Below are 26,652 nucleotides of genomic sequence, written 5' to 3'. Positions count from 1 at the left end.
ATTTGATAATGCAGTTCCTACTGAACTAATATCAGATAGTTTATCATTGTCTGACATATTTTAGAGATATGTTTTAACTGGATATATATTGTAATAAAAATATTTGGACAGATATATCAAATTGCTTTGATATATATTGGTTAGATTAAGATTCCAAGAGTTCATCAACATGGAAAAATTGCTTTTTTCCTCTTTCTCACAAGCAAGTTAATTTTGACATTTACAAAAATTACAGTAACCTACTTTTAACATACTATGTGTATAACAAACATGTTTTATACTATAAATATTTTCTCACCAAATTAAATTGTTTCTACTGATTTGAAAATATCTAAAGTCTTTATGTTTTTCTCTGTTTCATTAAGAGTTTTGCATTTTATATTTTAAAGATAATCCTGTCTTTAAGGTTGCCAGATAAAAAACATGGTGTTTTCATGCTTTGGGTTTTGTTTTTGGTTTTGCTAAATTTTGCAACTCTACTTGTGCTACTCAGAATGAAGGCATATATGTGACACTTAGTAGGCCTTCAACAAATCTTTCAGAAATACCTTAAAAATATCTAATGGAAACAGAAATTCATGGATTTCATTAGCTTTGCTACCAAATGTACTATACATAGTATGTGTTATGCAAAAACAAATTGTCATTTTATTAAGCTCCTATCAAGAAGTTTGTGAAAAAAAGAAATATAGATCACATAAACTGAAGATCAACTGTCATTGATTTAATTCAAGACACATACTTATTTTATATTTTAAATATCTTTATACTATATAAAAATACTAAAATATCCCTGTCACATATATTTTTATTAGAATTTTTAAAAAGAATAAGATAAGTTACATAATAAAATGTTCTTCACAAATAATTAAAACTGCACATATACTAGAAAAACTAGCAACTAACTCATTTTTAAGAAGGAACCTAAGAGACCGGCAATGATGTAATCGGGTAGTTTTCTTATAAACTATATCAAATGCATTTAAAATTCATCTTGTTTACCTTCTGTTTGTTGAACAGGGTCTTGCATAATTTTCTGGTAACATTCATATTGAGCTGTCATGATTTTATTTCTAGTAACACCCAGCTGAATTAAGTCATCGGGATTCTCTTCTTCGGATTCTGCTATAACAAGAATCTAAGGAATTAAAGAAAATAAAATTTCAGAATTGTGAGACTGTTAGAGACAGTCTCTCACAGTGAAAAATAGTAAGTGCAGTGATGTGCTGCATGGTCAACAGGCTCTGGGGGGCACTTCTTGACTTTCAGTGTTTGCCAGTTTCCATGGTGTAAATATCCCCACCTCATCAATATCCAACCACCACAAAGAGCTGCCAGTGGCAGCACTGGGAAGTACAGGCCACAGTGCCCCCTCAGAGCCTGTGGGGGCCAGCTCCAGGCCAGCTTTCTGGAATGCAGACAGCTCTACTCAAACTCCACCTCTACTTTTTAACCTGGCAATGTGGAAAAGATATTTAACCTCCACCCCGGCACACAGCCCCACCAAAACCTCTGCTTTCTTATTGTAAAATGGGTTAAAATAGTATCACGATAACAAAGGGGAAGTATCTGGCACATGGTAAATGCTCAAATTTGTTGCCGTTTTTATATGTACATTTTGATAAAATAATGAAAGTTCATTTATGCTGTTGGTTAATAGAATTGTATGCACATCGATAAATGTTTTAGACAGGTCTATATTTATATTCTTCCACTTTAGTAGTAGTATTTTAACCTTCACTTACACTTTAATTTCTACATGACTTTTTTTCCTTGTTTCACAGCATGAAGCCTATATACACGTCTCTTCAACTTTATTTCTTCTTCGCTTTTGCATTATTCCTATCTATTTTCCATAAACAGTTATCTTTCTATTCCTGTGTTGATTCCTTATTCTTAATTTTCTTACTGCTGTTCTCTAGCAGTAAGTTGAATTTAATTTAAATGTAAAATAGATACGAATAGTCCCTCAGTGTGTGACATCACTCTAGTTTTCCCATCACCTCACCACCATTCAACATTAACTTTTTCATTCTTAGATTGGTTTTAATTTCTTAACAAAGATTTATGGAGTTGTTGTGCTGCACATATTAAAAATGGAAATTTACAACATCAAGGAAAAATATTTTTCTCCTGTTCTCAGTTTTTAGAATTGCATAAAACCAATATCATTTTTATTCTTACTTTAAAAGTCAGATATGCATGTTGTCTGAATGAATTCAAGAGAAACGGTCCCAGTTCCTTAAATTACAATAATCAGGTTGGTAATCTGTTACAGAATTACCTGCAGGGACCCAGCTTTGGCCCATGCAGCTCATTGGCAGGCTCAGTTGAGGGTAGGAGCCAGAGAAACAGGACTCCTGTTTCTTGAATTCTAGTCTGTTTACCTAAGATAACATCTGAGAAGCGTAGAATTTGGGCTGCTCCTAGACTTCAGAATGTTTTTAAATACAAATGCTAACAGGAATGTAGTCATGCTTTTTTCCCATTTAAGTTTTCTATATTTTTCTTGAGTCTCTTTGCTTGACTCTTCCTGGGGTTTACTTGGAAACACCACAGGAAAATTATTTGCTGGCACAGAGTTAGATGAGATTACGTCTCTCAGTTTCTCATGCATATGATAAGAGTATTTTGTTGTAGTAAGAGTGTAGTCATTGCTTTAATAAGGGAGAAAGATGGGAACAAAATATTTCTGTAAATAAAGATAACATTAAATGTATAAAGCATACAGCCCCTCTAGTAGAGCAATTGCTTTTTAGTCATCTTCAGCCCCCCCTCCACTTCCAGCCCCACCTCCCCTGCATATACATGCAGAGGCATGCAGGAGTGCACATACTCACATACACATCTGCCCCAAACTTAGCATCAATGCCTGTCAGAAAACGGACATTTCATACTTATTTGAATGAATGGATGAGGAAATTAATTTAAAACATAGTGATTGGTTCCAAAATGCTTTTCAGTCAATACAAGTCAATCAGTTGGCAGAATGGGAAGAAAATCAACAGGCTGGAACTGCTTTTTTAACGTAGCTAACTCCGAATCAGCAGGTCTGATTGAAAATATTTCATCTATTATGTATGACTGTGCTATGCAGCCATTCCTTTTTTTTTTTTCTTTCAAACTCTGGTAATTACTTTCCTCTGGTGTCGGCACTGCTGTGTCTATCATACTTCCTCACTTTGATACCACCCCTCCCAATACAACATAATACTAGGGTGCCTGTTACAGGACTAAATGCCTAAAAAGGTACACTGAAAGAAAATGAATTATTGCTCTGTTGATTAGATATAAAAGTGTACTTTATTTATGCATCAAATAACTATATGTATGTAATTTTGTGTTATTAACCATTATCAATGATGGGTATATTAGAAGTTAAAACAGAAATAATCATAGGTAGGAGGATACATTAAACAAATTTATGCTTACCATGAAAAAAGGCAAGAGGAACAGAAAAGACAGGAAAAACTTTTTCTCCATCATTAAAGCCAAAATGAAATATGCTATATATATAATCAAACTGCAATAGGAAACAAAAAATATAATTCAGCAATATATATGAAGTAAATATACATGGCTCTCAATGGAAATTTCTTTTAAACCTCATGATAATAAATAAATAAATAAATAAAAACTACATGATAATTCTGCTTTAAGGATTTGATTAACAGTTTTATGAATTACAAATATTAAAAGCATCATAAAGTACTAAAGAGCTAAATTAAATACATTTTAATTTAATTTAGTTAATTTTTCAAGCAGGAAAGCCTCTTACAGATGTAATTTTAAAAAATTAGAAATCATCTTCTTTTTGTTTATTTCTGTCAAACATCAACATGATTCAGCCCATAGGTATACATATGTCCCCTCCCTCATGAACCACCCCGTTCCACCCCTCTAGGTTGTTACAGAGCCCAGGTTTGAGTTCCCTATGTCATACAGCAAATTCACACTGGTAATTTATTTTACATATCCTTAAATTTACCAAAACTTGGATTAAAAAATTAGAATAAAATGATAAAAAGTATCAGAGTAAAGTCTCACAAGACATAAAAGCACAACTTTTGATAGCATGCTGCTGCTGCTGCTGCTGCTAAGTTGCTTCAGTTGTGTCCGACTCTGTGTGACCCCATAGACGGCAGCCCACCAGGCTCTTCTGTCCCTGGGATTCTCCAGGCAAGAATACTGGAGTGGGTTGCCATTTCCTTCTCCAATGCATGAAAGTGAAAAGTGAAAGTGAAGTCACTCTCACTTTCACTTTGATAGCATATTTTACTATAAAGCTTATTTATTTCCAATAATTATTCATCTTATTTTTAATTTTATGACTCCAGCAATTTAAGGGAAAAATTGAATTTGGGCCCATTCTTTGAAAGCTAGCATCCATAAGTCATAAAAAATGGACTTTTATTTTAATAGAAGTTACTCTTCACTGAAGGATTCACTTTTTATAATAAAACTAGTTCCCTAACCCATCTATATTATTAAAATAAGTTTAAAGGATATGGAAAATAGCAAATAAAAGTATTTCTGTCAAGTGTTTGTAATGTTAGATATAGATCCCTGCTAACTTCTTAATTCTAAGAGGCAAACATCACAGGAATAAAGTGTTGGCACTTACTCTCCAAAAGTTCCATCACCAATCTACTCTGGTAACATTTTTATGAAATATAAATGACCCTGGTTTAGTCATATAATATTATCTATTTAGCTGAGTTAAAACCATTTTTCAAAGGAGATAAAAACCAATGCAGTATAATAAAGTAAAATAAAGTAAAAATAAAAAGTTAAAAAATAAATAAATAAATAAATAAAATCCTTTTAAAAAATCTAATCAATAAATATTTGCCAGTGAACTATATGAACTTAGATTTAATTTCGTTAGGAAATGTGTTGTGATTCCTATTACAGGGCAAATGTTAGAATAAGAATCATAAAAATCTTTTCTTCATTTTACTTATCATTTGTATTATTCCATGCAATGAGAGCACACCATTAACTAGCACACAGAATCTATGCCACTGCTTGACCTCATCAATGACTTACCTAAAAGAAACTTCTCTTTTTATTGTAGCAGTCTTCCAAATAATGTTTTCTTTTCAGGCAGCTACACTGACTTAAAAAAATACAATGAAAAAACAAAGTATTACATTGAATTTAGATTTAAAAAATCATGTTTTAATAGAAAATAATGAATCAAAGTTTTTGCAATTTAATGATTAATGAGTTGATATTTTAGTTTTTATTACACTGTACCATAAGAAAAATCTAATTTTCTGATACTTACATTCACAATTGTCTCCAGACTCAAATCACATTTTCTCTTGGATCATATTCAAAATTGTCTTGAAGAATGTCTTAAATCTGGAGGTCATGACCTGAAATATTGATATAATAATTTTATTTCAATAAACAAAATCATTTCCATGATAAATTAAAATTTTCAAAGAAAATGCCACTAGTAAGATGATATTTTTATTAAGCTACTCTGATTTTTTAAAATCTTTTGCTTACAATATTTGAGTTTTGTCACAAATATTTGTTGTTTTCCATCATGTGGAGAAGTTTATGTCAATTTTCATTTATCCAGGATGGTTGAAACACTGAGCAATTGACTATTTTACTTAAGTAAATATCAAAAAAGTAGAATACAATAAAATAATTTTCAAATTAAACTGTTTTTTAAACTTCCCTCAAATAATCTGAGCTTTCCTGGTGGCTCAGATGATAAAGAATCTATCTGTAATGTGGGAAACCTGGTTTGATCTCTGGGTTGGGAAGATCCCCTGGAGAAAGGAATGGCTACCCATTTTATCTAATATTTATTGGAATGTGTTAGTCTTGGTTATTTTAATCTAATTCCCTAGCTGATATAGTTCCTCACAGACAGAAACCACATTCATCTTTCTTTTCTTTGTGTCTGGAATAAATGAAAAAATGAAGAAGTTAAGTACTTTAGGAGCTTAAGCTTACAATCCAGAACACTAATCATAACTATTAGTGAATTATCATTTCTTTTATTAGAAGACTGTAAGTAGTTTGCGGAGAAGGCAATGGCACCCCACTCCAGTACTCTTGCCTGGAAAATCCATGGACGGAGGAGCCTGGTAGGCTGCAGTCCATGGGGTGGCTAAGAGTCGGACACGACTGAGCGACTTCACTGTCACTTTTCTCTTTCATGTATTGGAGAAGGAAATGGCAACCCACTCCAGTGTTCTTGCCTGGAGAATCCCAGGGATGGCGGAGTCTGGTGGGCTGCTGTCTATGGGGTCGCACAGAGTCGGACAGGACTGAAACGACTTAGCAGCAGCAGCAGCAGCAAGTAGTGTTTGAATCTATACTGACACTGAAAATTGAGGGGAAACTTCAGCATGTTTACTTTTTTACAAAATAAAAGTCCTTTATTCCATCTTTGAGTTCAGTGGTTGGTTGGGTATTTGGATTGAATGCTGCTGCTGCTAAGTCGCTTCAGTCGTGTCCGACTCTGTGTGACCCCATAGATGGCAGCCCACCAGGCTCCCCTGTCCCTGGGATTCTCCAGGCAAGAACACTGGAGTGGGTTGCCATGTCCTTCTCCAATGCATGAAAGTGAAAAGTGAAAGGGAAGTCGCTCAGTAATGTCTGCCTCTTTGCGACCCCAGGGACTGCAGCCTACCAGGCTCCTCCATCCATGGAATTGAATAAACAGAAGTTTACCGTTCTGTCTTTGGAAGTCATAAAGCTTAAGACAAATTTAAAACATTAGTAGCCCACATTTTTTCTGTATTAAATATGTATAAAATACAAAGGTGCAAAGGAAAATGTGAAGGAATATTATTTTATTTGGAAATCAGATTTTTATGAAACAATGCTTTGATGATTTACACAATGCAGGATTAAATTATCCTTAATGTGTATATGGGCTCAAAAATTGAAGGAAAAGTTGCCTCAAAAAACATGTTTGAAGTTTTCCTATATCTAACATATTTGAAAAACATTTCATGCAACACTAGCAGCCATTTTTGTTGCTAATGGGTTTCAGAATCAGAGTTCCAAAAAATATCTTAGTGAAATATCTCTTAGTATTCAAAGGATCATCCTGGCACCAATAATTAAGATGAGTTTATTCAACTCACAAAATATTGATCAGTGCAAGTAATTCCACTTTTATAGCTTTCTTACTTCACCCTATTCCCTAGTGATCTGGAAAGTGGGCTATTAGGAACAAGATTATATTCTGCACTGTATACATTTGTAGCATTCCTAATCAAAGGGGCAGGTTTATGATCCCTGGTTTTATCAAACTTTGAAGCAGCAATTTTGGGTGGCAGTTTCTCAACAACATGGTGGATACTTGTACTCTTTAGATCTGGTAATGTCTATTTCATGCAGTGATCCAATTTGCTTGCATCATCTACCCTACAAAGGATTTATCAAATTTCCTTCCTGGCAGACATATGGCATGAAAATGCTAATGATGGAAGAATCACCCCTTTTACCAATATTCTTACATCTTACATCAATTCTCACATCAATAATGTAAGAATCATGACAGGGCATACAAATAATGCTACTGCAGATACATCTGAAGGTCAGTTTAGATTAAGCCTCATATTTATGAGTATGGCATGATTACTGTCAGAAGCATGCTTAATTGTATGCCTCAGCCTACATTTAATCATACTGAACCAACTCACTGGTTCTTTGTATACAGCTTCTCATATGTTCATTTAGCAAGTGGTTCTCTCCTCTATGTTTAGCTTATTCCAGATTTATCTTTCCTGAAGTTCACATTATATTAATTGATCAAAGATGTTAAGTAAATCATTGTAAATTTATCATATCTAGTTAAATTATTTATTGACAACTGAGTTTCATGTTGCGTGCTGAAATATAGTAGGTCCCATTCAATTTTGAAGAGAGATCAAGTACGTAATTAAAGGAGGTCAAATTAAATGACTAATTCTGCCAGTGGATTTTTCCAGGTGAGCTCGGGTTTGTTTAACAGGAAAAGCACTGCTTCAAAACTGAGAAAGCTCTAATTTAAACTTTTAAGTCAATCTCTAATCACAGTGGTACTAGCAGTAGTTATTGGCATTTTCTCTTTTTAACTGCTAGCCTAGTCTCTAGATCCTATAAATATTATTATCACATCTCAAAATTAAAATAGAAGATTTGGTTTTACTATTAGAAATAGAATAATTTTCTTTACTGTATATATGAAATAAAAAATAGTTTATAAATAATCTACAAGCTTCTCGCTCCAAGAATCACCAAAATAAAATTTAAATGACTTATTTCATCACAGAAAGAACTTTGACTTAAGACCTCAAATAACTTTTGAAATATAGCTCCCTAATCACTCATAGCTTTGTATAGCATCATTCTGGGTTCATTTCTTAAAATTGCAGTAGATCAGCAACACAAGGCAGTTCTCCATTTTTTTTAACAGTTTTGCATTTCCAAATCCACAAAATTTAACCAATCTTCTTGGCTTGATCAGTGTAAAAAAAAAAAAAAAGGTTTATTCTACCTAAACATAATAAATCAGTGTGACCTAATCATTTACCAGAACACAAAATCATAAAGCCAGTACCTTTCAAAATTGTTTCTTATTTTCTCAAATTTTTATTATACATGTACACACTTCTCATAAATTTTTCTTAGTAAAAATTCTTATTTTTAGTTGACTCATCTAACCCTAATATTAAAAGTGTATGTCCACTCCAAAATTAAGACCAAAAAAACAACTTTAATCTTCCACTCCTCGATTTCCAAAATATCCTGGATTGTCACAGGCCCTAAGCCATGTTCTTTCCTCCATTTATTTATCTAGTTACTATAAAACTGGCTAACAGAAGCATTTCCCACAAATATCCAATTTGCCATTAAGTATCCCGAACCTTTGTGTGAGCAAAGTGAGGCTGTTTCCTATCCAAGTACATGGTTTCCTTTATGGCATATTAAACAAGTTCCATTTTTCCTGATTCAAAACAAGGAAAAAGCACTCTCCGCTCCCAATATCCTACCTGTCTATGGCAAATGTCAACTTCTTTCTCTCATTCACACTGTGTGGAACAGATTGTGAAAAGTGTTCAAGTACAAGATCCTGGTTACTTTTTATTATCTTCTCACTGCTTACTTTTTGGCAAAACCTAAGTCTTTGTGCTAGAATGATTCCTGCTATTACCATCTTTACTTCCACTAGAGTCTTTGAGGAAGAAATGCCCTTATTTCCCCACCCCCATCCTGCCCTGGACTGTTCCTAACACTTTCAGTAAATGGAGCAGTAAGAAAATTAAAATATAAAGAGACTTCTCTTGAAGATCTGTTACTGGAATGTAAGAAACTCAAATTATTAAGCTTTTTTAAAAATAGTAAGTCTTGAGGCTTTTATTACTGAATGAACAAGTAACAAATCACTGTTGTAACATACACCAGGGTTCCACAGAGTGTGGGTTAATGGATCACCTGTTTCAGAATCATCCCCAGAACTTGCTCAACACATTAGAATGTCTAGGCCCCAGAACAGAAACTCTGAATCAGAATCTTCAGAAGAACTTGGGAGTACTTTTTGTAAGCACCCGAGGAAATTCTTGGCCTGCTGCATTTTGGGAAGCACAATACAAACACATCATCCTCATTTGGCCATGCTGAAACCTGGACATACTTATGTTCCTCTGTCTCTAGGTGCTGGCCAAACTATTTTAAAAGTGCTATTAAGTATAAATCAAGCAAAATATTCTGCAGTGTTCCCAGGCACAATTACTACCTCAGAACTTCCAGAGCAAGTTATTCAGATATATATGTTAAAACATTTCATGTAATATAATTATTACTCTATACTGTTCGTGCTTCTGGATTGTGAGTACATGAAGAATAAGACATGCACCATATTTATTAGGTAGTTAGGACAGGAAAAAGGAGTCCAAAATAGCAGTGGCTAAAAGACAAAGGGAAAAGCCCATGAAAATAGAATAAAGGAAAGTCCGAAGACCAGAGTAAGGACCTCAGGTGAAGCAAACAGCCTTCGGGCAGGATCGAGGGGAGGAGACAAAAATACATACAGAGAGGAGCCAAAACTGAGCTGGGGGCTACTCGTCTCTTCCCATCTTTCGGGTCGGCCCACCGTCACGCCTCAAGGATGTATTTTCCTTTGCTTTCTAAATAAAACTGAGCTATAACAGTGGTCCATCCATCACTTCAAACTTTTGCTGCAGTGACACAGAACCAAGGAAGTTACTCCCCAGACATGTTCATCCCTGTGACTTCAAACCCTAGCAAAGTGGAGGATAAAGGGGGTACCCAGATAGTATGTTTTGAGTAGGTTATTTACAAAATGAATTCAATCGAGTTGAAGAAATCTGGTGTTACAGGATGTTCTCAGCTGTCTCAAACATATTAGAATTTTCTGACATCTTTAACAAGTCATTGCCCGGATTGTAATCCAAGAGATTCAGATTCAGTGCATCTTGATTGTGGCCAAGGGATAAACTTTTTATCAAGTTTCCTAGGTGATGCAGGAATATGCAACTAGTGTTGAGAACCAGTGGTACAGACAGAATCCTGTGGTAGGCAGAATAACGAGCCTCCAAAGATTCCCATATATAATCCCCAGAATCTGATTTTAAGGTAATGGACCTTAAAATAGGAAGATTATCCTAGATTTTCGTGAATTATCCTGGTAGGCCTAAACTAAGCCCTTCAAATAGAAGGGGAACAGTGGCGAGTCTGTCGGAGCAGTGCAGCAGAAGGAAGGAAGCAGAAGATAACAGCAACAAAAAGGAGTTGATCCACGGTTGCTGGCTATGCCATGCAGGAGCTCATGCGCTAGGACCAGAAACCAGACTCTAGAATGACAAAGGTGCCCCTTAAGCTAACAGCCAGCAAGCAAATGTGCACCTCAGCTGTACATCCTCAAGGAACTGAATTTTGCCAACAACCCGAATGATTCCAGAAGCATATCCTCTCCAGGACCTTCAGAAGAGAACACAGCTCTGCCAACACTTGACTCTGGCCTTGTGAGACTTGAAATAGAGAAACTCGACAAGCCCACAGGGCTTCTGACCCATAGAGCAGTGAGATAATAAACATGTTGTTTCAAACTACTAAATTTGTGGCAATTTGTCAGAGCTGTGAGAAAAAACTAACTAGAAATCCTTACCCTTATAAAATATTAATTTTCCCATTAAAACTAAGTGGTAATTTTCTGCTTGCCAACTGGCCAGTCCTTCCTCCTAACTTTATTTATTTATTTTTTAAATTTTTTTAATTTTTATTTTTACTTTATTTTACTTTACAATACTGTATTGGTTTTGCCATACATTGACATGAATCCACCACGGGTGTACATGCGTTCCCAAACATGAACCCCCCTCCCACCTCCCTCCCCATAACATCTCTCTGGGTCATCACCGTGCACCAGCCCCAAGCATGCTGTATCCTGCGTCAGACATAGACTGGTGATTCGATTCTTACATGATAGTATACATGTTACAATGCCATTCTCCCAAATCATCCCTCCTAACTTTAGAATGCAGATCCTTTTCAATTTATGATGGGGCTATGTCCTAATAAATCATAAATTGAAAATATTATAAGAGGCAAATGCATTTAATACATCTAACATACCAAACACCATAGTTTACTTTAAACATACTCAGAACACTTACATTAGCCTGCAGTTGGGCAAAATCACGTAACACAAATACTATTTTATAATTAAGTGTTGAATATCTCATGTAATGTATTGAGTGCGTGTGTTAGTCACTCAGTCATGTCCAATTCTTTGCAACCCCCTGGACTGTAGCCCGCCAGGCTCCTCTGTCCATGGTATTCTCTAAGCAGGAATACTGCAGTGGGTTACATTTCCTTCTCCAGGGGACCTTCCCAACCCAGGGATTGAACCCAGGTCTCCTTCATTGCAAGCAGATGCTTTACATCTGAGCTACTAGGGAAGCCCAATGTATTGAATACTATACTGAAAGTGAAAAACAGAAAGTTATATGAGTACAGAATGGTTGTATCAGCTGTTTATCCTCATGATCTTGTGTATGACTGGGAACTTTGGTTCTTTGCCTTGTCCAGAATCACAAGAGAATATCATACCACATATTGCCAGCCTGGGGAAAGGTCACAATTCAAAAGAAAGTAGGGTTTCTACAGAATATGTATTGCTTTCACATTATGATAAAGTCAAACCATGTTAAGTTGGAGACTGTCTGTATATTCATTAATACTGCAAGGCAATCACATTAGCTAAGAGAAGTTCTTTCTAGCTGCTCTTAAATTGCTGTATGATTTTGAGAAAATCAACTCAACTTTTTTCTGCATGATTTATCCAACTAGAGTCGAGAGTGGATGGCATCACCAACTCGATGGACATGAGTTTGAGCGAGCTCTGGAAGTGGTAATGGATGGGGAAGCCTGGCGTGCTGCAGTCCATGAGGTCGCAAAGAGCTGGACACAACTGAGCGACTGAACTGAACTGAACTTACCCAACTAGAGAATAAATATTCAACTTGATCTTTAGCTTCTTTTTTTCTCTTGCATCCTAGTTAGAAGAGGTACACTGGAGTCAGAGAGCCATAACTACAAACTTAATCTTATACAAACTTAAACTCACTGAAGTCTATTTCTTGTCCTCAAAGCGGGTGTACAAGTAGTGGTGTAATCAATGCTTCCTATAATTTTTTATCATAACTCATCTTATCAGTGTGTTATATTTCATGATAATGTTAAGAATTTGTCTTACAATAAATATTCCAAAAGCATTAGCTCTTGCTATTATCATTATTACTGAAAAAAGTGAAAATGTTCGTTGCTCAGTTGTGTCTGACTCTTTGCAACCCAGTGAACTGTAGCCTGCCAGCCTCTTCTGTCCGAGGGATTCTCCAGGCAATAATATTGGAGTGGGTAGGCATGCCTTTCTCCAGGAGAACTTCCTGACCCATACTATAACAATTTGTCACTATAACACTGTTCTCAACTGAAGGAACCAAGGAAAGTCCAGCATACATATTTTAGTGACTTGGCCAAGGTCACATAGATACTTAGGGCTGACACCAATTTAAGAACTCAGAATCTCTGACCCTGTATCTGGGCCCCTTTGCCCTGGATGATTGTGACTCAGAAGACTGAGTCTTTTATTTGGATAATTAAGGATTAATAAGTGCAGAATACATTTCTATTTTGCTTTTTCAGTTATTTTACATAACCATCCATTCATTGCATTGCATTTTATTTTTATTCATAAAACATTTTTCACATAATTTCTTCTTTTAATTCTTTTCCTTAGAAATGCTGTGACTTTCTTTTAACATACATTATTTAGAAATATTGTGATTTTTTTTTTTAAACTTACGTTAGTAAATGGCTTGACAATTCAGACTTGCCATTCTGCTAAGGCACCAAAATAAAAAGAATATGTATTGTCTCACTCTTAAGCACTTTAAAATGCAACTTAGATGGCGAAATGCCTCTAGAAATTCAGTTTGTCATCTTACCCTATTTATTGAGCAATTACATTCACTTAGTTGTATCCGGAGACAGAAGTGAACATAAGATCTGTGCTGTCAATGCAGATATTCGTCAAGTTAGAAAGTAGTAATTTTATGCTGATTTTAGAGACTTAGTTCAGTGCTTTTACAAACAGTCCATAAGAAAAATTCATGAGGTTCTAAAAAGGAATGCTTTCACAACATTTAAGACGGAAGCCAAGGCTGGGCCTTAGGCAGTACACTGTCAGTCAATGAGTCAGAGCAAGTTACACACCTTCTAGGGGTCTCATTTGTAAAACAAAGGAGTATGATATGATAAATATTGAATAAAGGTTCAAAATTTATATCTTAAAAGATAGTTAATATAAGAAGAGTTTTGTTGCAAGTAATCCAAGTCCAAAATATTCTTGAATCAAAGTCATTCCTGACACTGTTTTTCCTGGCTCAGGAAGACTTTCCCCAGGTCTCCTACTACCAATTACCCAAAAAGAGTGAGTTTGAATCTAAGGCAGTTGAAAGTGGACCACTTGGCTAAATGCTTTTTCTTTTATTATATGAGGATTCAGGGAAAACGTATCTAGACCAAAAATAAATATAAAAGTCACATCTTGCTTTCATCTCTTTATATACTGCCTCTTTTTGAGAGCCACTATTACTTTTGAAAGGCCATTTACAGAAAAAGTCTAGTTCTCTCTTCTGCACTGCACAAAATTGAAATTAGAAAAGCAAACATACTTCATAAGCCCTCTTGCCAGACTTCTCAGAATGGAACCTGATCAGTTCATCTAGGCCAAGCTAAACTTATTACCATCATCATTGGAATAGCCTTAATGCTTCTAATACTGGAAACCAACAATTTCTGAAATTTGGCTACATTGAGTTTTTATCTCTTTTTTCATTTAACAGAAAATGACCTAGGTAAAAATTTAAAAATCATAGGGTGCCAGAAATTACAGTACATGTTAAGTAATGATTCAACAATACACTCAACAACTTAATTAATGAGCGAGTAAGAAAGATTATTACTTTTAATTCACCAAAATCTTATGCATTACTTAGCATATAAAAGGGACATCTAATATTTAAAAAGGCAATAAAAACTCTCATAAAAACCTCCAGAAAGTAGTTTTGAAGAGACGGACACAACTGAGTGTTTAACACTGACTTTAATAATAACTATTAAACTCCAAATGCTAAGAAAACATATATTGTAAATATTGTCTCATTGACTAATGATACAGTTTTCCTTTTTCCACAGAGTGACTGAAATAAAGTAACACCCAACTGATATTTATAATTAGCATGATCGAGGAACACTGTGTGATATCAGTAACAAGCAGAGGCAGTAGTTATGCTAGCCACAAATATGAGTTAAAACTTTGTGATTTTACAACTCAACTCAGCCTCATACTTGCAAGTTAAACAACTTCAATAAGAATTGTTTTCTCATTTGCAAAATAGTTTTAAACCAGAAAACTATTGTGAAAATAAAATGAGATAATATATGTAAACATTTTACAACACAATAAGTGTTAGCTGTTTTTATTATTATTACATTACATTAAAATTTTTGAAATACAAATAAGTTTAAGTTATTTTGTTTAAGCTATTATAAGTTTAAGTTATTTGCCATAATTTTAATAGCATTATAGGTGAAAATTTATCTTATATTTCAAGATGATTGTCCTAAGCATCTTGACTCTTTATATTATGCAGAAATGTTTCTATTCTGTCGTTTAAGTCAGTTATGAAAATATCAAGTTAAATGAGTGATGACAAGTCTATTCCCAAACATGTCCTAGTTAATAAATAACTGCATATTTCCTAATACTGCTCTAGCTAATTGTCTGTACACACTATAATCAGTCACATTGTAAAGAATATAACAAGTTAATCCAATTAAAAACAAGATATAAATCCTCTCAAATCTGACTTTAATTTTATGTTAACTGTAACAGCCTTTACTAACAATGTATTGGAACCAAAAAGAAAAACATTGACTCTATGCTTACTTGCTTATCTAATGAACATTCCAGGTTGAATAGCTGAATAACCATTAATGAAAGATAATATTGTGATTAAATTTTGGACTTCATTTTACACTCTGAAGTACTTACTCACAGGAATTATTTTCCCATTGTGGGTATAATTAGCCATTTCCGATGATTTTGGTCACCTTCTTTTTATTTGAAAGAGGCAAGTGGCCAAATATCAGCCCAATTAGTAAAAGGTGGGAGGGAACCTAAAAAATGCTTTGTACTTGATGGGACACTTGCTCCAGGAGATTTAATATGGAAAGAATTGCTTGTCCAAGAGCATAGAAATGAAACACATCTTTCCAGCTCTTTGGATTATAAGCTTTATACCTACTTTTCCACAAAGTCAGGAGTCAAGTTCTATGCAAAAACATGTTATCTTCCTCAGACAATAAAATTAAAAAAAATATGTAATTCTACTGAAATTTTAATTTAAATTAAATTAATATAGTAGTCCATCATAAACGTTATGGTATTTTTCTTTTTTGACGTTTTCCATTTCTTTCAAATCAAACATGCATACAGCGTTTACTAGCATGTAGGAAGCATAGAAACTCTACTGATATGGTCAGTCCAGCACATTTTCTTTTTTTCCCCTGATAAAATGACCCTCTATTTCCGCTGGAAAATCTATTCATTCTGGTTGAAGTGAGGCTGCCCTGCTGAGGTGGGAAGTGATTGAAAAGAGGTCAGATTAACACAATCCTCTGATTTAGGTTGATTTAGGCATGGAAATGTGGTCTAAGCTATACCATCAAAATTCTCCCCGGGACATTTATTTTAGTGTTATCTGGGAAGATTTTCTGTTGGAGTTGCAAAGCAAATAGTACATTGTTATTGGGCTGTCCTCACACATCCTTCTTGGCGAAGGAAATTCCTCCAGTATTCTTGCCAGGGAAATCCCATGGGCAGAGGAGCCTGGCAGGCTGCAGTCTGTGGGATCACAAAGAATCGGACCTGACTGATATCCTTTCTATCATATGGAGAAAACCTGTTTTAAAAGTGAAGCCAAGCAGAGATAGTCAGCTGAGAGCTGCAGACTGGTAGAGAATCCCATGACATTTTCATTTTCTTACAGGAGTGAAAACTGATAACTTATATACAAAAATGCAAATTTTTATCCCATTTGTGGCATGTTTTAATTGTGTTATTATAAACTATAACAAAAAAGAAACAGCATACAGGAGAATTAGCAAGAAAAAAAGAAAAATTATTGAGCTATAGTTCATTCCTGGAAATAAACCCCAGTTAAAATTCTTATATCACAAATATTTCCCTTTTATAAAGTTATTAATAGGTTAAAAAAATGTGAAAGGAGAAAGGAAGAAGGAAGGAAAGGGAGGAAATAAGAAAGGGTAAGCAAAGAAAGAAGGAAAGAGAAAAATCAATGTGTGTGTGCCTGAGGTAAATACATGCTTTATTTAAATTAAATTTATTTTTTCATTACTTTTCTAAAATATCAAACAGAATGTTTATAATACTGAAATTTGTACCATTACAAGTTTCTTTTTCTCACAACCATTAAACGTAACTCCGTTTTAATATTTTTAGTATACTCATTCATTCATTCAAACATTTATTTAAATATAAAATTTCTTTGTTTGAAATATTTATTTCAAAACCTATGCCAAGTACTAGAGATCCAGAAATGCTTTAATTTTTCTATCTTGAGGTAGTAAAAAAATTTATAGGGGAAAAAGATATACAAATGTTGTTAATAACGTGTGCGTGCATGCTCAGTGACAGTCCTGTCAGTTTCTTTGCAACTCCATGGACTATAGCCTGCCAGGCTCCTCTGTTCATGCAATCTTCCAGGCAAGAATACTGGAATGGGTTGCCTTTTCCTACTCCAGGGGATCTTCCCAACCCAGGGATCGAACCCATGTCTCCTGTATCTCCTTCATTAACAGATGGATTCTTTACTAGTGCACCACCTGGGAAGCCCAATAAAGTGTATAGATAGTCAATAAATACTTTTTTAGTGTTTGTTCAGAGAATGGTGCATTTCACATGGGAGAAGTGTGTGTGTGTGTGTGTGCACGAACATGCACGTACATATGACACTTAAGTAGAGTTTCAGTAAATCTGTAATTTGGTGGACTTCCCTGGTGGCCCAGGGGTTAAGACTCTTTCCTTTCACTGGAGGGAGCATGGATTCCATCCCTGCTTAAAGAACTAAGATCCTGCATGCTGCGTGGTATGGCCAAATATTTATTTTTCTTTTAATTCAGTAATTTGAAAGTGTCAGGTACTAAATGGATGCAAGGATATAAGAGGTAAGACCTTCTTGAAAGACAGGAATGCAGGTTAAAGATGGTATCTTCTGTCATGTTGAAGAGTTTTGATGTAATGCTGTAAGCTAGAGATTTTCATCTCTGTGCCCACTCTAATTGCTGGTGATGGCAGCGAGCACTCTTGCCCTGAGCAGTGACTGGGTTGAGTCTTGACTCAGTAAGCTTCCCTGAGGCATCGGTGATATCTGCCATGGGCATCATCCTGAGAAGCTGTGACATGTTTTCTAAAAATTTTCTAACCCAGCTGCAAAAAAATAATGATAATTGTAGAGGAATTAAGCAGTAGAACACTATGTCAAGATTTTCCTTTTACAAAGTAGGAGGATTAATTTAAAGATGGTGACAAGGGCAGTTGTACAGAAAGAGACAAATTAGAATATTGCATTGACTTCTAAGGAAATGAGGCAAGAAAATAATCATGGAGGCTGGAACTAGGATTGATAATGATGGGCATGGATAGGAATATTTAAAAGTCAGAGATATTAAATAGATTTAACCTATGAAGATATGAGAATTCAGATGAGTGTAATTAATGAAATCCCTAATTGAAGTCCTTAAAGGAAGTCCCTCAATTCTAATATGAGTCTCTGGCTTCCAATAAGGAATATAGGGAATACAACAGGAAATAGATGGTGGGAAAATATATGAGTATAGACGAGATATTTTGACGAAGAAAGTGCCTGAGTATTTGTCTACATAATTCTGAAAATTAGTAAGGAAGAGGCTTGAAATAAAATGTTCACACTCATCATCATATAATGGAACAACTGCTGCTGCTGCTGCTGCTAAGTCGCTTCAGTTGTGTCCGACTCTGTGTGACCCCATAGACGGTAGCCCACCAGGCTCTTCTGTCCCTGGGATTCTCCAGGCAAGAACACTGGGGTGGGTTGCCATTTCCTTCTCCAATGCATGCATACATGCTAAGTTGCTTCAGTCATTCCAACTCTGTGCAGCCCTATGGACAGAGCCCACCAGGCTCCTCCATCCACAGGATTCTCTAGGCAAGAATACTGGAGTGGGTTGCCATTTCCTTCTCCCAATAGAACAGCAAAAGGTGCCATTTTGTCCAGAAAAGCTGTCTATAATGGGAAGAGAATAGACAGTGTACTCTAAGAGATATGTATGGAATTGAATTAGAGCACATTTCAAACACTAGTGGAATTTTAGACAGTCCTTCCTTCAAAAGGAAAACTGTGTGTTAATAGACAGTATAGGTAGAGCATTCTTTGGACTAGGAACTAGAAACACAAAGGCATAGGTTCTAAAAGAGCAAGGCTTGTGTGAGTAGGGTAGAGGTGCCGGCCTGCAGGAACTTGAGCTTCATTAGGGAATCATTTGAGGGAAACCTGGATATGTGACTTGAGACATTTCCTAGGCACCCTGTCCCATGATGCTCTCTACTACTGCTGTAATGTTGCACATACCAAACAACTTATTTTTAATTATTTAGTCCTGTGACTAAATCTGGGTTATAATTTAAAAATAGATTTTCCAGTGCAAGAGAAGTCGCACAGGAAGAAGCTCCTTGCTGAATTAAACCATGCTTAAGTGAGAACGGCTGCTTAAGAACAACACGTTCCCTGTGAAAAATGATGGCAAGTCCCTTTCAGCCAGTCTAACCTTTACAGAGTGCTATTATCAACTCAATTGTATGTTTTTTCCTGTTTCACAAACATGTTCCCAAAAGACTTTTAAAATAGCTTTCTTTCCTGCTAAATTGTTGTGCCAAGCACTTTTTCTGAATCTTAGCCTTAACTGGACCAGGATGTGTTAAAGAAAGAAAAAAAAAAAATGCCCTGTCACGCTTGACATGGTGTAATAGGTCTTAACAACATTAGTAAAGCATTTTTCTAACCTGACTATCCCTCCTCTCACTGAATCTTAAGACAGTGTATCTTCATGAAAATGCAAAATACCCTGAAGAAACAACAGAAGAGACAATTTACCAAAACAAGTCATCATTTTAAACCAAGTGAAAAATCTGTCCACTGAAGTAGGAATTTTTTTCCAAAGAAGAGAAAAAAAATCACTAGGGAAAATACATGTTTGTTTTGTAAAGTTAAAATAATCTAAAGAAAATAAATTAATCATATGAAATGGTTCTTTAGGTACCCATGTTGATCTTTTTTTTTTTTCTTTTGGAGGAAAAGAAAAGAATCATAATATCCTGAAATCTGTCTTGGTCACTTCAAAACAAATCCCATGCATTGCTGAGGCACGTCTGTCAAACTGCAACTCAGGTTGTTCTGCTAGTGTGTCGGTCTTTCCAGAGAAAAGTGTTTCCGCAGCAAAAGTCTTTGTGAACAGTAATAAAAATAGCAATCTCAGAAAAGGAAAAAGAAATAACAATAAGGAGGCAGAGAAGAGAACTAGGAGGAAGAGGAGAAGGAATAAGAGGAAAGTAGATAAAAGATAAACATAGCTTGAAGGGCCACTTTGCTGGAGGTTATGTCTAGAAAACTCACATGCAGCTTTCTGGGACAGGATTCAATGCATCTATCGGAAGATTATGTTGCTTTTGGCAGCAGATAACAACTTTTTAAAACTAACAGTGGGGGATTTGGGGGGAAAAAGACAGGAAAATGGTAAAAAGCAAATGAAGGGCAGAGCACAGGTTTTTGCATCAATGGGCTCTGATTTGAGATACTAGCTGTGTTATTTACAAACTGGAAATGCAGGCAGAAACTAAATCTGCAGCCTTTACCTGAGTTTCTGTAGTTCTCAGATGAGCATAACATTTCTATCTTAAGTATACTTGTGATGGTTAAATGTAATAACCCACATAATCACCTATTGGTATCTGGGAAGCGAGAAGTGCTATGAAAGTAGTGGTCTCTCTTCTCCCCTGCAGCAGAAGAGAATGCCAAGGTTTGCTTTAACTGATCCCAATGACAAGACTTGCAAATGGGTAAAAATTATATGTGAATATTTAACAATGCCACTTTTCTCCACTTTCTGGAAAGGAGGAGATTATTGGCCATCAAAGTCATGGGATTTAACACGGTCAAAAGGAAGTGACAATGAATACTATATCCAAAATCACTTATGTCTTCTTATGAAAACTACTACTTTGCTCTCTACATAACACTGCTAACTCTTGCTCTGTTAGGAGGTGCCATTTCATGTATATACACACATATACTGTTGTTTTGGTTTAGTCGCTAAGTCGTGTCTGACTCTTTCATGACCCCACAGACTGTAGCCCACCAGTCTCCTCTCTTCCTGACTGGAGTGGGTTGCAGATTCCTCCTCCAGGGGATCTTCCCGACCCAGGGATCAAACTCAAGTCTTCTGAATTGCAGGTATAATCTTCACCACTGAACCCCCAACGAAGTACCCTATTTATGGGGCTTTGGGGGGCTTCCAGGATCTTCCCTGACAGCTCAGCAGTAAAGAATCCACCTGCTAATGCAGGAGCCACAGGAGATACTGGTTTGATCCCTGGGTCAGGAAGATCCCATGGAGGAGGGCATAGCGTGGCAACCTGCTCCAGTGTTCTTGCCTGGAGAATCCCATGGACAGAAGAGACTGGTGGGCTATGGTCCATAGGGTCGCAAAGAGTTGGCCATGACTGAAGCAACAGCATGCATGTATGCACGGATATATGTATGACATATATACATCGGGGTTTTTTTCTGAGAAACTAATAAATACCAGCACTCAAGTCTCCTCTTTAGATTCCCAGGACAATATTATTAAGGAGGTAAAATCTTTTTTACTTTGTCACAAATACATACCCTATGAAGATTTCTGCATCTGCATTATCAATTGTTGTTTTTTATTTTCTAAATTCTTTGATTTTAAAAAAAGTAAAATTGAAGGTGTCAGATATATTATCTGGAAATATCAGGGAGTTATTAGGTGGAGACAGAATGGTGCAAAGATATAATATGTAAACAGTGGAAGGAGAAAAAATGCAGCAGTTCTTCACTAAGTTTATTGTGCGGTCAAAAACAAATACAATTTAATACAGACATATAAACACAAAATAATAATTCATTATTTATTAATTGAATCATACTATTTTTGTTTTATAATATGATGTTCCCTTTTAATATAAAATAGTATGAATATGGGGCTGTAAGTAGCTGGACTTCATCATTTCCTTCTTATTGTCAAAACTTAATTCTGGACCACCTCAGGACCATCTCCAGCCAAAATAGAAAAATAAAAGAAAAGAAAAATGTTGATATGTTTATTTGTGGCAAAGAAACAATAAATGCAATAATTCATCATCGAAAATACTTTTAAGCTAAAAAATAATTTGTTGTTCTGTAAAACTGCATATATTTGGATTTAACTCTTAATATTTTATGAAAATTGCATGTGATTGTTTGATTTAGCTCAGTATTTCACAGGAATTATATTACTTAAAAACTGGAAATAAATTCGTTTACTAATGAAGATGTTTAGAATATTCCATTCACAATTCAAACTGAATTTTTCTGTTAAATATCTTTACTGTGAAGAAAACCTTATGGGGATTCCACCTCTGTATAACGGTGGGTACTACTGATAAGAAAAAGGAGGAGGAAAAAAAGAGAAAGTATTTCAGGAACCTAATGAGGTTCATGACATTGTACATGAGACAGGGATCAAGACCATCCCCATGGAAAAGAAATGCAAAAAAGCAAAACGGCTGTTTGGGGAGGTCTTACAAATAGCTGTGAAAAGAAGAGAGGCAAAAAGCAAAGGAGAAAAGGAAAGATATAAGCATCTGAATGCAGAGTTCCACAGAATAGCAAGAAGAGATAAGAAAGCCTTCTTCAGTGATCAACACAAAGAAATAGAGGAAAACAACAGAATGGGAAAGACTAGAGATCTCTTCAAGAAAATTAGAGATACCAAGGGAACATTTCATGCTAAGATGGGCTCGATAAAGGACAGAAATGGTATGGACCTAACAGAAGCAGAAGATATTAAGAAGAGGTGGCAAGAATACACAGAAGAACTGTACAAAAAAGAGCTTCACCACCCAGATAATCATGATGGTGTGATCACTCATCTAGAGCCTGACATCCTGGAATGTGAAGTCAAGTGGGCCTTGGAAAGCATCGCTACGAACAAAGCTAGTGGAGGTGATGGAATTCCAGTTGAGCTATTTCAAATCCTGAAAGATGATGCTGTGAAAGTGCTGCACTCAATATGCCAGCAAATTTGGAAAGCTCAGCAGTGGCCACAGGACTGGAAAAGGTCAATTTTCATTCCAATTCCAAAGAAAGGCAATGCCAAAGAATGCTCAAACTACCACACATTTGCACTCATCTCACACACTAGTAAAGTAATGCTCAAAATTCTCCAAGCCAGGCTTCAGCAATACGTGAACCGTGAACTTCCTGATGTTCAAGCTGGTTTTAGAAAAGGCAGAGGAACCAGAGATCAAATTGCCAACATCCGCTGGATCATGGAAAAAGCAAGAGAGTTCCAGAAAAACATCTATTTCTGCTTTATTGACTATGCCAAAGCCTTTGACTGTGTGGATCACAATAAACTGTGGAAAATTCTGATAGATGGAAATACCAGACCACCTGACCTGCCTCTTGAGAAATCTGTATGCAGGTCAGGAAGCAACAGTAAGAACTGGACATGGAACAACAGACTGGTTCCAGATAGGAAAAGGAGTACGTCAAGGCTGTATATTGTCACCCTGCTTATTTAACTTATATGCAGAGTACATCATGAGAAACACTGGACTGAAAGAAACAGAAGCTGGACTCAAGATTGCCAGGAGAAATATCAATAACCTTATATATGCAGATAACACCGCCCTTATGGCAGAAAGTGAAGAGGAACTAAAAAGCCTATTGATGAAAGTTGAAAGAGGAGAGTGAAAAAGTTAGCCTAAATTTCAACATTCAGAAAACGAGGATCATGACATCTGGCCCCATCACTTCATGGGAAATAGATGGGAAACAGTGGAAACAGGGTCAGACTTTATTTTGGGGGGCTCCAAAATCACTGCAGATGGTGACTGCAGCCATGAAATTAAAAGACGCTTACTCCTTGGAAGAAAAGTTATGACCAACCTAGATAGCATATTCAAAAGCAGAGATATCACTTTGTCGACTAAGGTCCGTCTAGTCAAGGCTATGGTTTTTCCTGTGGTCATGTGTGGATGTGAGAGTTGGACTGTGAAGAAGGCTGAGTGCCAAAGAATTGATGCTTTTGAACTGTGATGTTGGAGAAGACTCTTGAGAGTCCCTTGGACTGCAAGGAGATCCAATCAGTCCATTCTGAAGGAGATCAGCCCTGGGATTTCTTTGGAAGGAATGATGCTAAAGTTGAAACTCCAGTACTTTGGCCAACTCATGCGAAGAGTTGACTCACTGGAAAAGACTCTGATGCTGGGAGGGATTGGGGGCAGGAGGAGAAGGGGACAACCGAGGATGATATGGCTGGATGGCATCACTAACTCGATGGACATGAGTCTGAATGAACTGCGGGGAGATCGTGATGGACAGGGAGGCCTGGCGTGCTGCAGTTCATGGGGTCACAAACAGTCGGACATGACTGAGTGACTGAACTGAACTGAACGTTATTAGTTAGTCTGCCTGTTTGTGTGTATCCATGGTCTCTTAAAGTAATCATTGCTTAGTGGAGCTGGAGGAATAAACATTCCTGACTTCAAATTATACTACAAAGCTATAGTCATCAAGACAGTACAGTACAAAACAGAAATATAGACAAGTTGAACATGATAGAAAGCCCAGAGATAAATCCAAGCACCTAAGGACACCTTATGTTTGACATAAGAGGCAAGAATATACAATGGAGAAAAGACAGCCTCTTCAATAAGTGGTGCTGGGAAAATTGGACAGCTACTCATAAAAGAATGAAATTAGAGCACTTTCATCATACACAAAATAAACTGAAAATGGATTAAAGACATAAATGTAAGGCCAGAAACCATAAAGCTCTTAGAGGAAACGTAGGCAGTACATTCTTTGACATAATTTGCAGCAAGGTCTCTATGACCCACCTCCTAGTGCAATGGAAATAAAAACAAAAATAAACAAATGGGACCTAATTAAACTTAAAAGCTTTTGCAAAGCAAAAGAAAAAATAAACAAAATCAAAGGAAACCCTCAGAATGGGAGAAAATAATTCCAAATGAAGCAACTACAAAAGATTAGTCTCTAAAACATAAAAGCAGCTCATATAGCTCAATAGCAGAAAAACAAACAGCTCAATCAAAAAAAAATAGGCCTTTAAACAGGCATTTCTTCAAAGAAGACATATAGATGGCCAATAAATACATGAAAAGATGCTCAACATCACTATTAGAGAAATACAAAAAAAAAAAAAAAAGAAACCTACAATGAGGTATCGCCTCACACCAGTCAGAGGGCCATCATCAAAAAAACTGCCAAACAATAAATGCTGGAGAGGATGTGGAGAAATGGAAATTCTCCTGCACTGTTGGTAGGAATGTAAATGGATACAGCCATTATGGAGAACATTATGGAAATTCCTTAAAAAAAAAAAAAAGCTAAGAATAAATCTATCACGTGCTGTAGTCACTCAGTGTGTCCAACTCTTTGCGATCCCATGGACCATAGGCTGCCAGGTCCCTCTGTCTATGGTAATTCTCCAGGCAAGAGGATGAGTGAGTTGCTATGCCCTCCTCCAAGGGATCTTCCCAACCCAGGTATCGAACCTAGTTCTCCTGCATTGCAGGAGGATTTTTTTTACCATCTGAGCCACCAGGGAAGCCCAAATCTACCATATGACCCTGCAATCCCACTACTGGGCATATACCTTGAGAAAACCACAATTCTAAAAGACCCGTGTACCCAATGTTTATTGCAGCACTATATAAAATAGCCAGGACATGGAAGCAACCTATATGTCCACGGACAGATGAATAGATAAAGATGCGGTACATATATATAATGGAATATTACTCTACCATTAAAAGGAACACATTTGAGTCAATTGTAGTGAAGTGGATGAACCTAGAGCCTATTATACAGAGTGAAGTAAGAGAAAAACAAATACCATATATCAACACACACATATGGAGTCTAGGAAAACTATACTGATGAACCTATTTACAGGGAAGGAATGGAATCGCAGATGTAGAGAATGAACTTGCAGAGACTGCAGGGGAGGGATAGGGTGGGACGAATGGAGAAAGTAGCATTGACATATATAAACTATCATGTGGAAGTTGCTATTAAACACAGGGAGCCCAGCCTGGTGCTCTGTGATGAACTAGTAGGGCGGGGTGGGGTGGGGGGAGGGGAGGAAAGAGAGGATCTAGCTGTAATTATGACTGATTCATGACTGAACAGCAACAATGGCTGATTAATGTTGTTGTATGGCAGAAACCAACACAACATTGTAAAGCAATTTTCCTCCAGGTAAAAAATATTTTTTTTCAAAAAAGTAATCATTGCTTATCTTGTGTTTGGTACTTAAAATAAGCAACTAATAACCTTTGAAAAAAGATGTGGTTTGGTGTGTGTGTGTGTGTGTGTGTGTGTGTTTACATAAAAGAAAGAGAAAGAAGGAGAGGAAGAGGGAGAGAGACAGAGGGAGCAAGCCAAAACTGGAAGATAGAAGGACAGGATTTCCATTTTATTTCTAACACAAGGAAGGGGTGATGGAATTCACATCATTAAATACATGCACTAACTAACCAACTGGAAAATCTTTTAGTCAGTGGATATAAGAAAAACAGAATTCTGGGGAAAAAAAAAAAAAAGAACTGTTTTGTGCAAGAATGCTAATGATGTTTTATGAAGGATCTAATTACTGTGTTTTCAGGGCTTGACTTTGGCTCTCTCATCCTGAAGAAACCCTCTCTGAACTCCTTGTGTCCCTCATGTTCCCACCCTG

The 26,652-nt window shown here is 36.2% G+C and overlaps 1 protein-coding gene across 3 annotated transcripts in view; it reads right to left on the bottom strand.

Moving 5' to 3' along the window:
* CALCRL (calcitonin receptor like receptor) overlaps window positions 1–26,652 on the bottom strand; it is a 126,424-nt gene that overhangs the window by 44,649 nt on the left and 55,123 nt on the right. For 2 of the 3 annotated variants that reach the window (XM_069577029.1, XM_069577031.1), the window contains 4 exons: window positions 5,291–5,381; window positions 5,050–5,119; window positions 3,433–3,523; window positions 1,003–1,138 (listed from right to left, as the gene is read on the bottom strand). In XM_069577029.1, coding sequence (XP_069433130.1) covers window positions 1,003–1,138; window positions 3,433–3,486 — 190 coding nt within the window. In that variant the 5' untranslated portion in view covers window positions 3,487–3,523; window positions 5,050–5,119; window positions 5,291–5,381. The remainder of the gene's footprint in view (window positions 1–1,002; window positions 1,139–3,432; window positions 3,524–5,049; window positions 5,120–5,290; window positions 5,382–26,652) is intronic. The other variant, XM_069577032.1, reaches the window with a different exon arrangement.

The sequence above is a fragment of the Ovis canadensis genome, chromosome 2 (genome assembly GCF_042477335.2).
Source record: "Ovis canadensis isolate MfBH-ARS-UI-01 breed Bighorn chromosome 2, ARS-UI_OviCan_v2, whole genome shotgun sequence".
Classification (NCBI taxonomy): Eukaryota; Metazoa; Chordata; class Mammalia; order Artiodactyla; family Bovidae; genus Ovis; species Ovis canadensis.
Note: the sequence above shows the minus strand (reverse complement) of the source record. Positions and strands in the feature narration are given on the sequence as shown.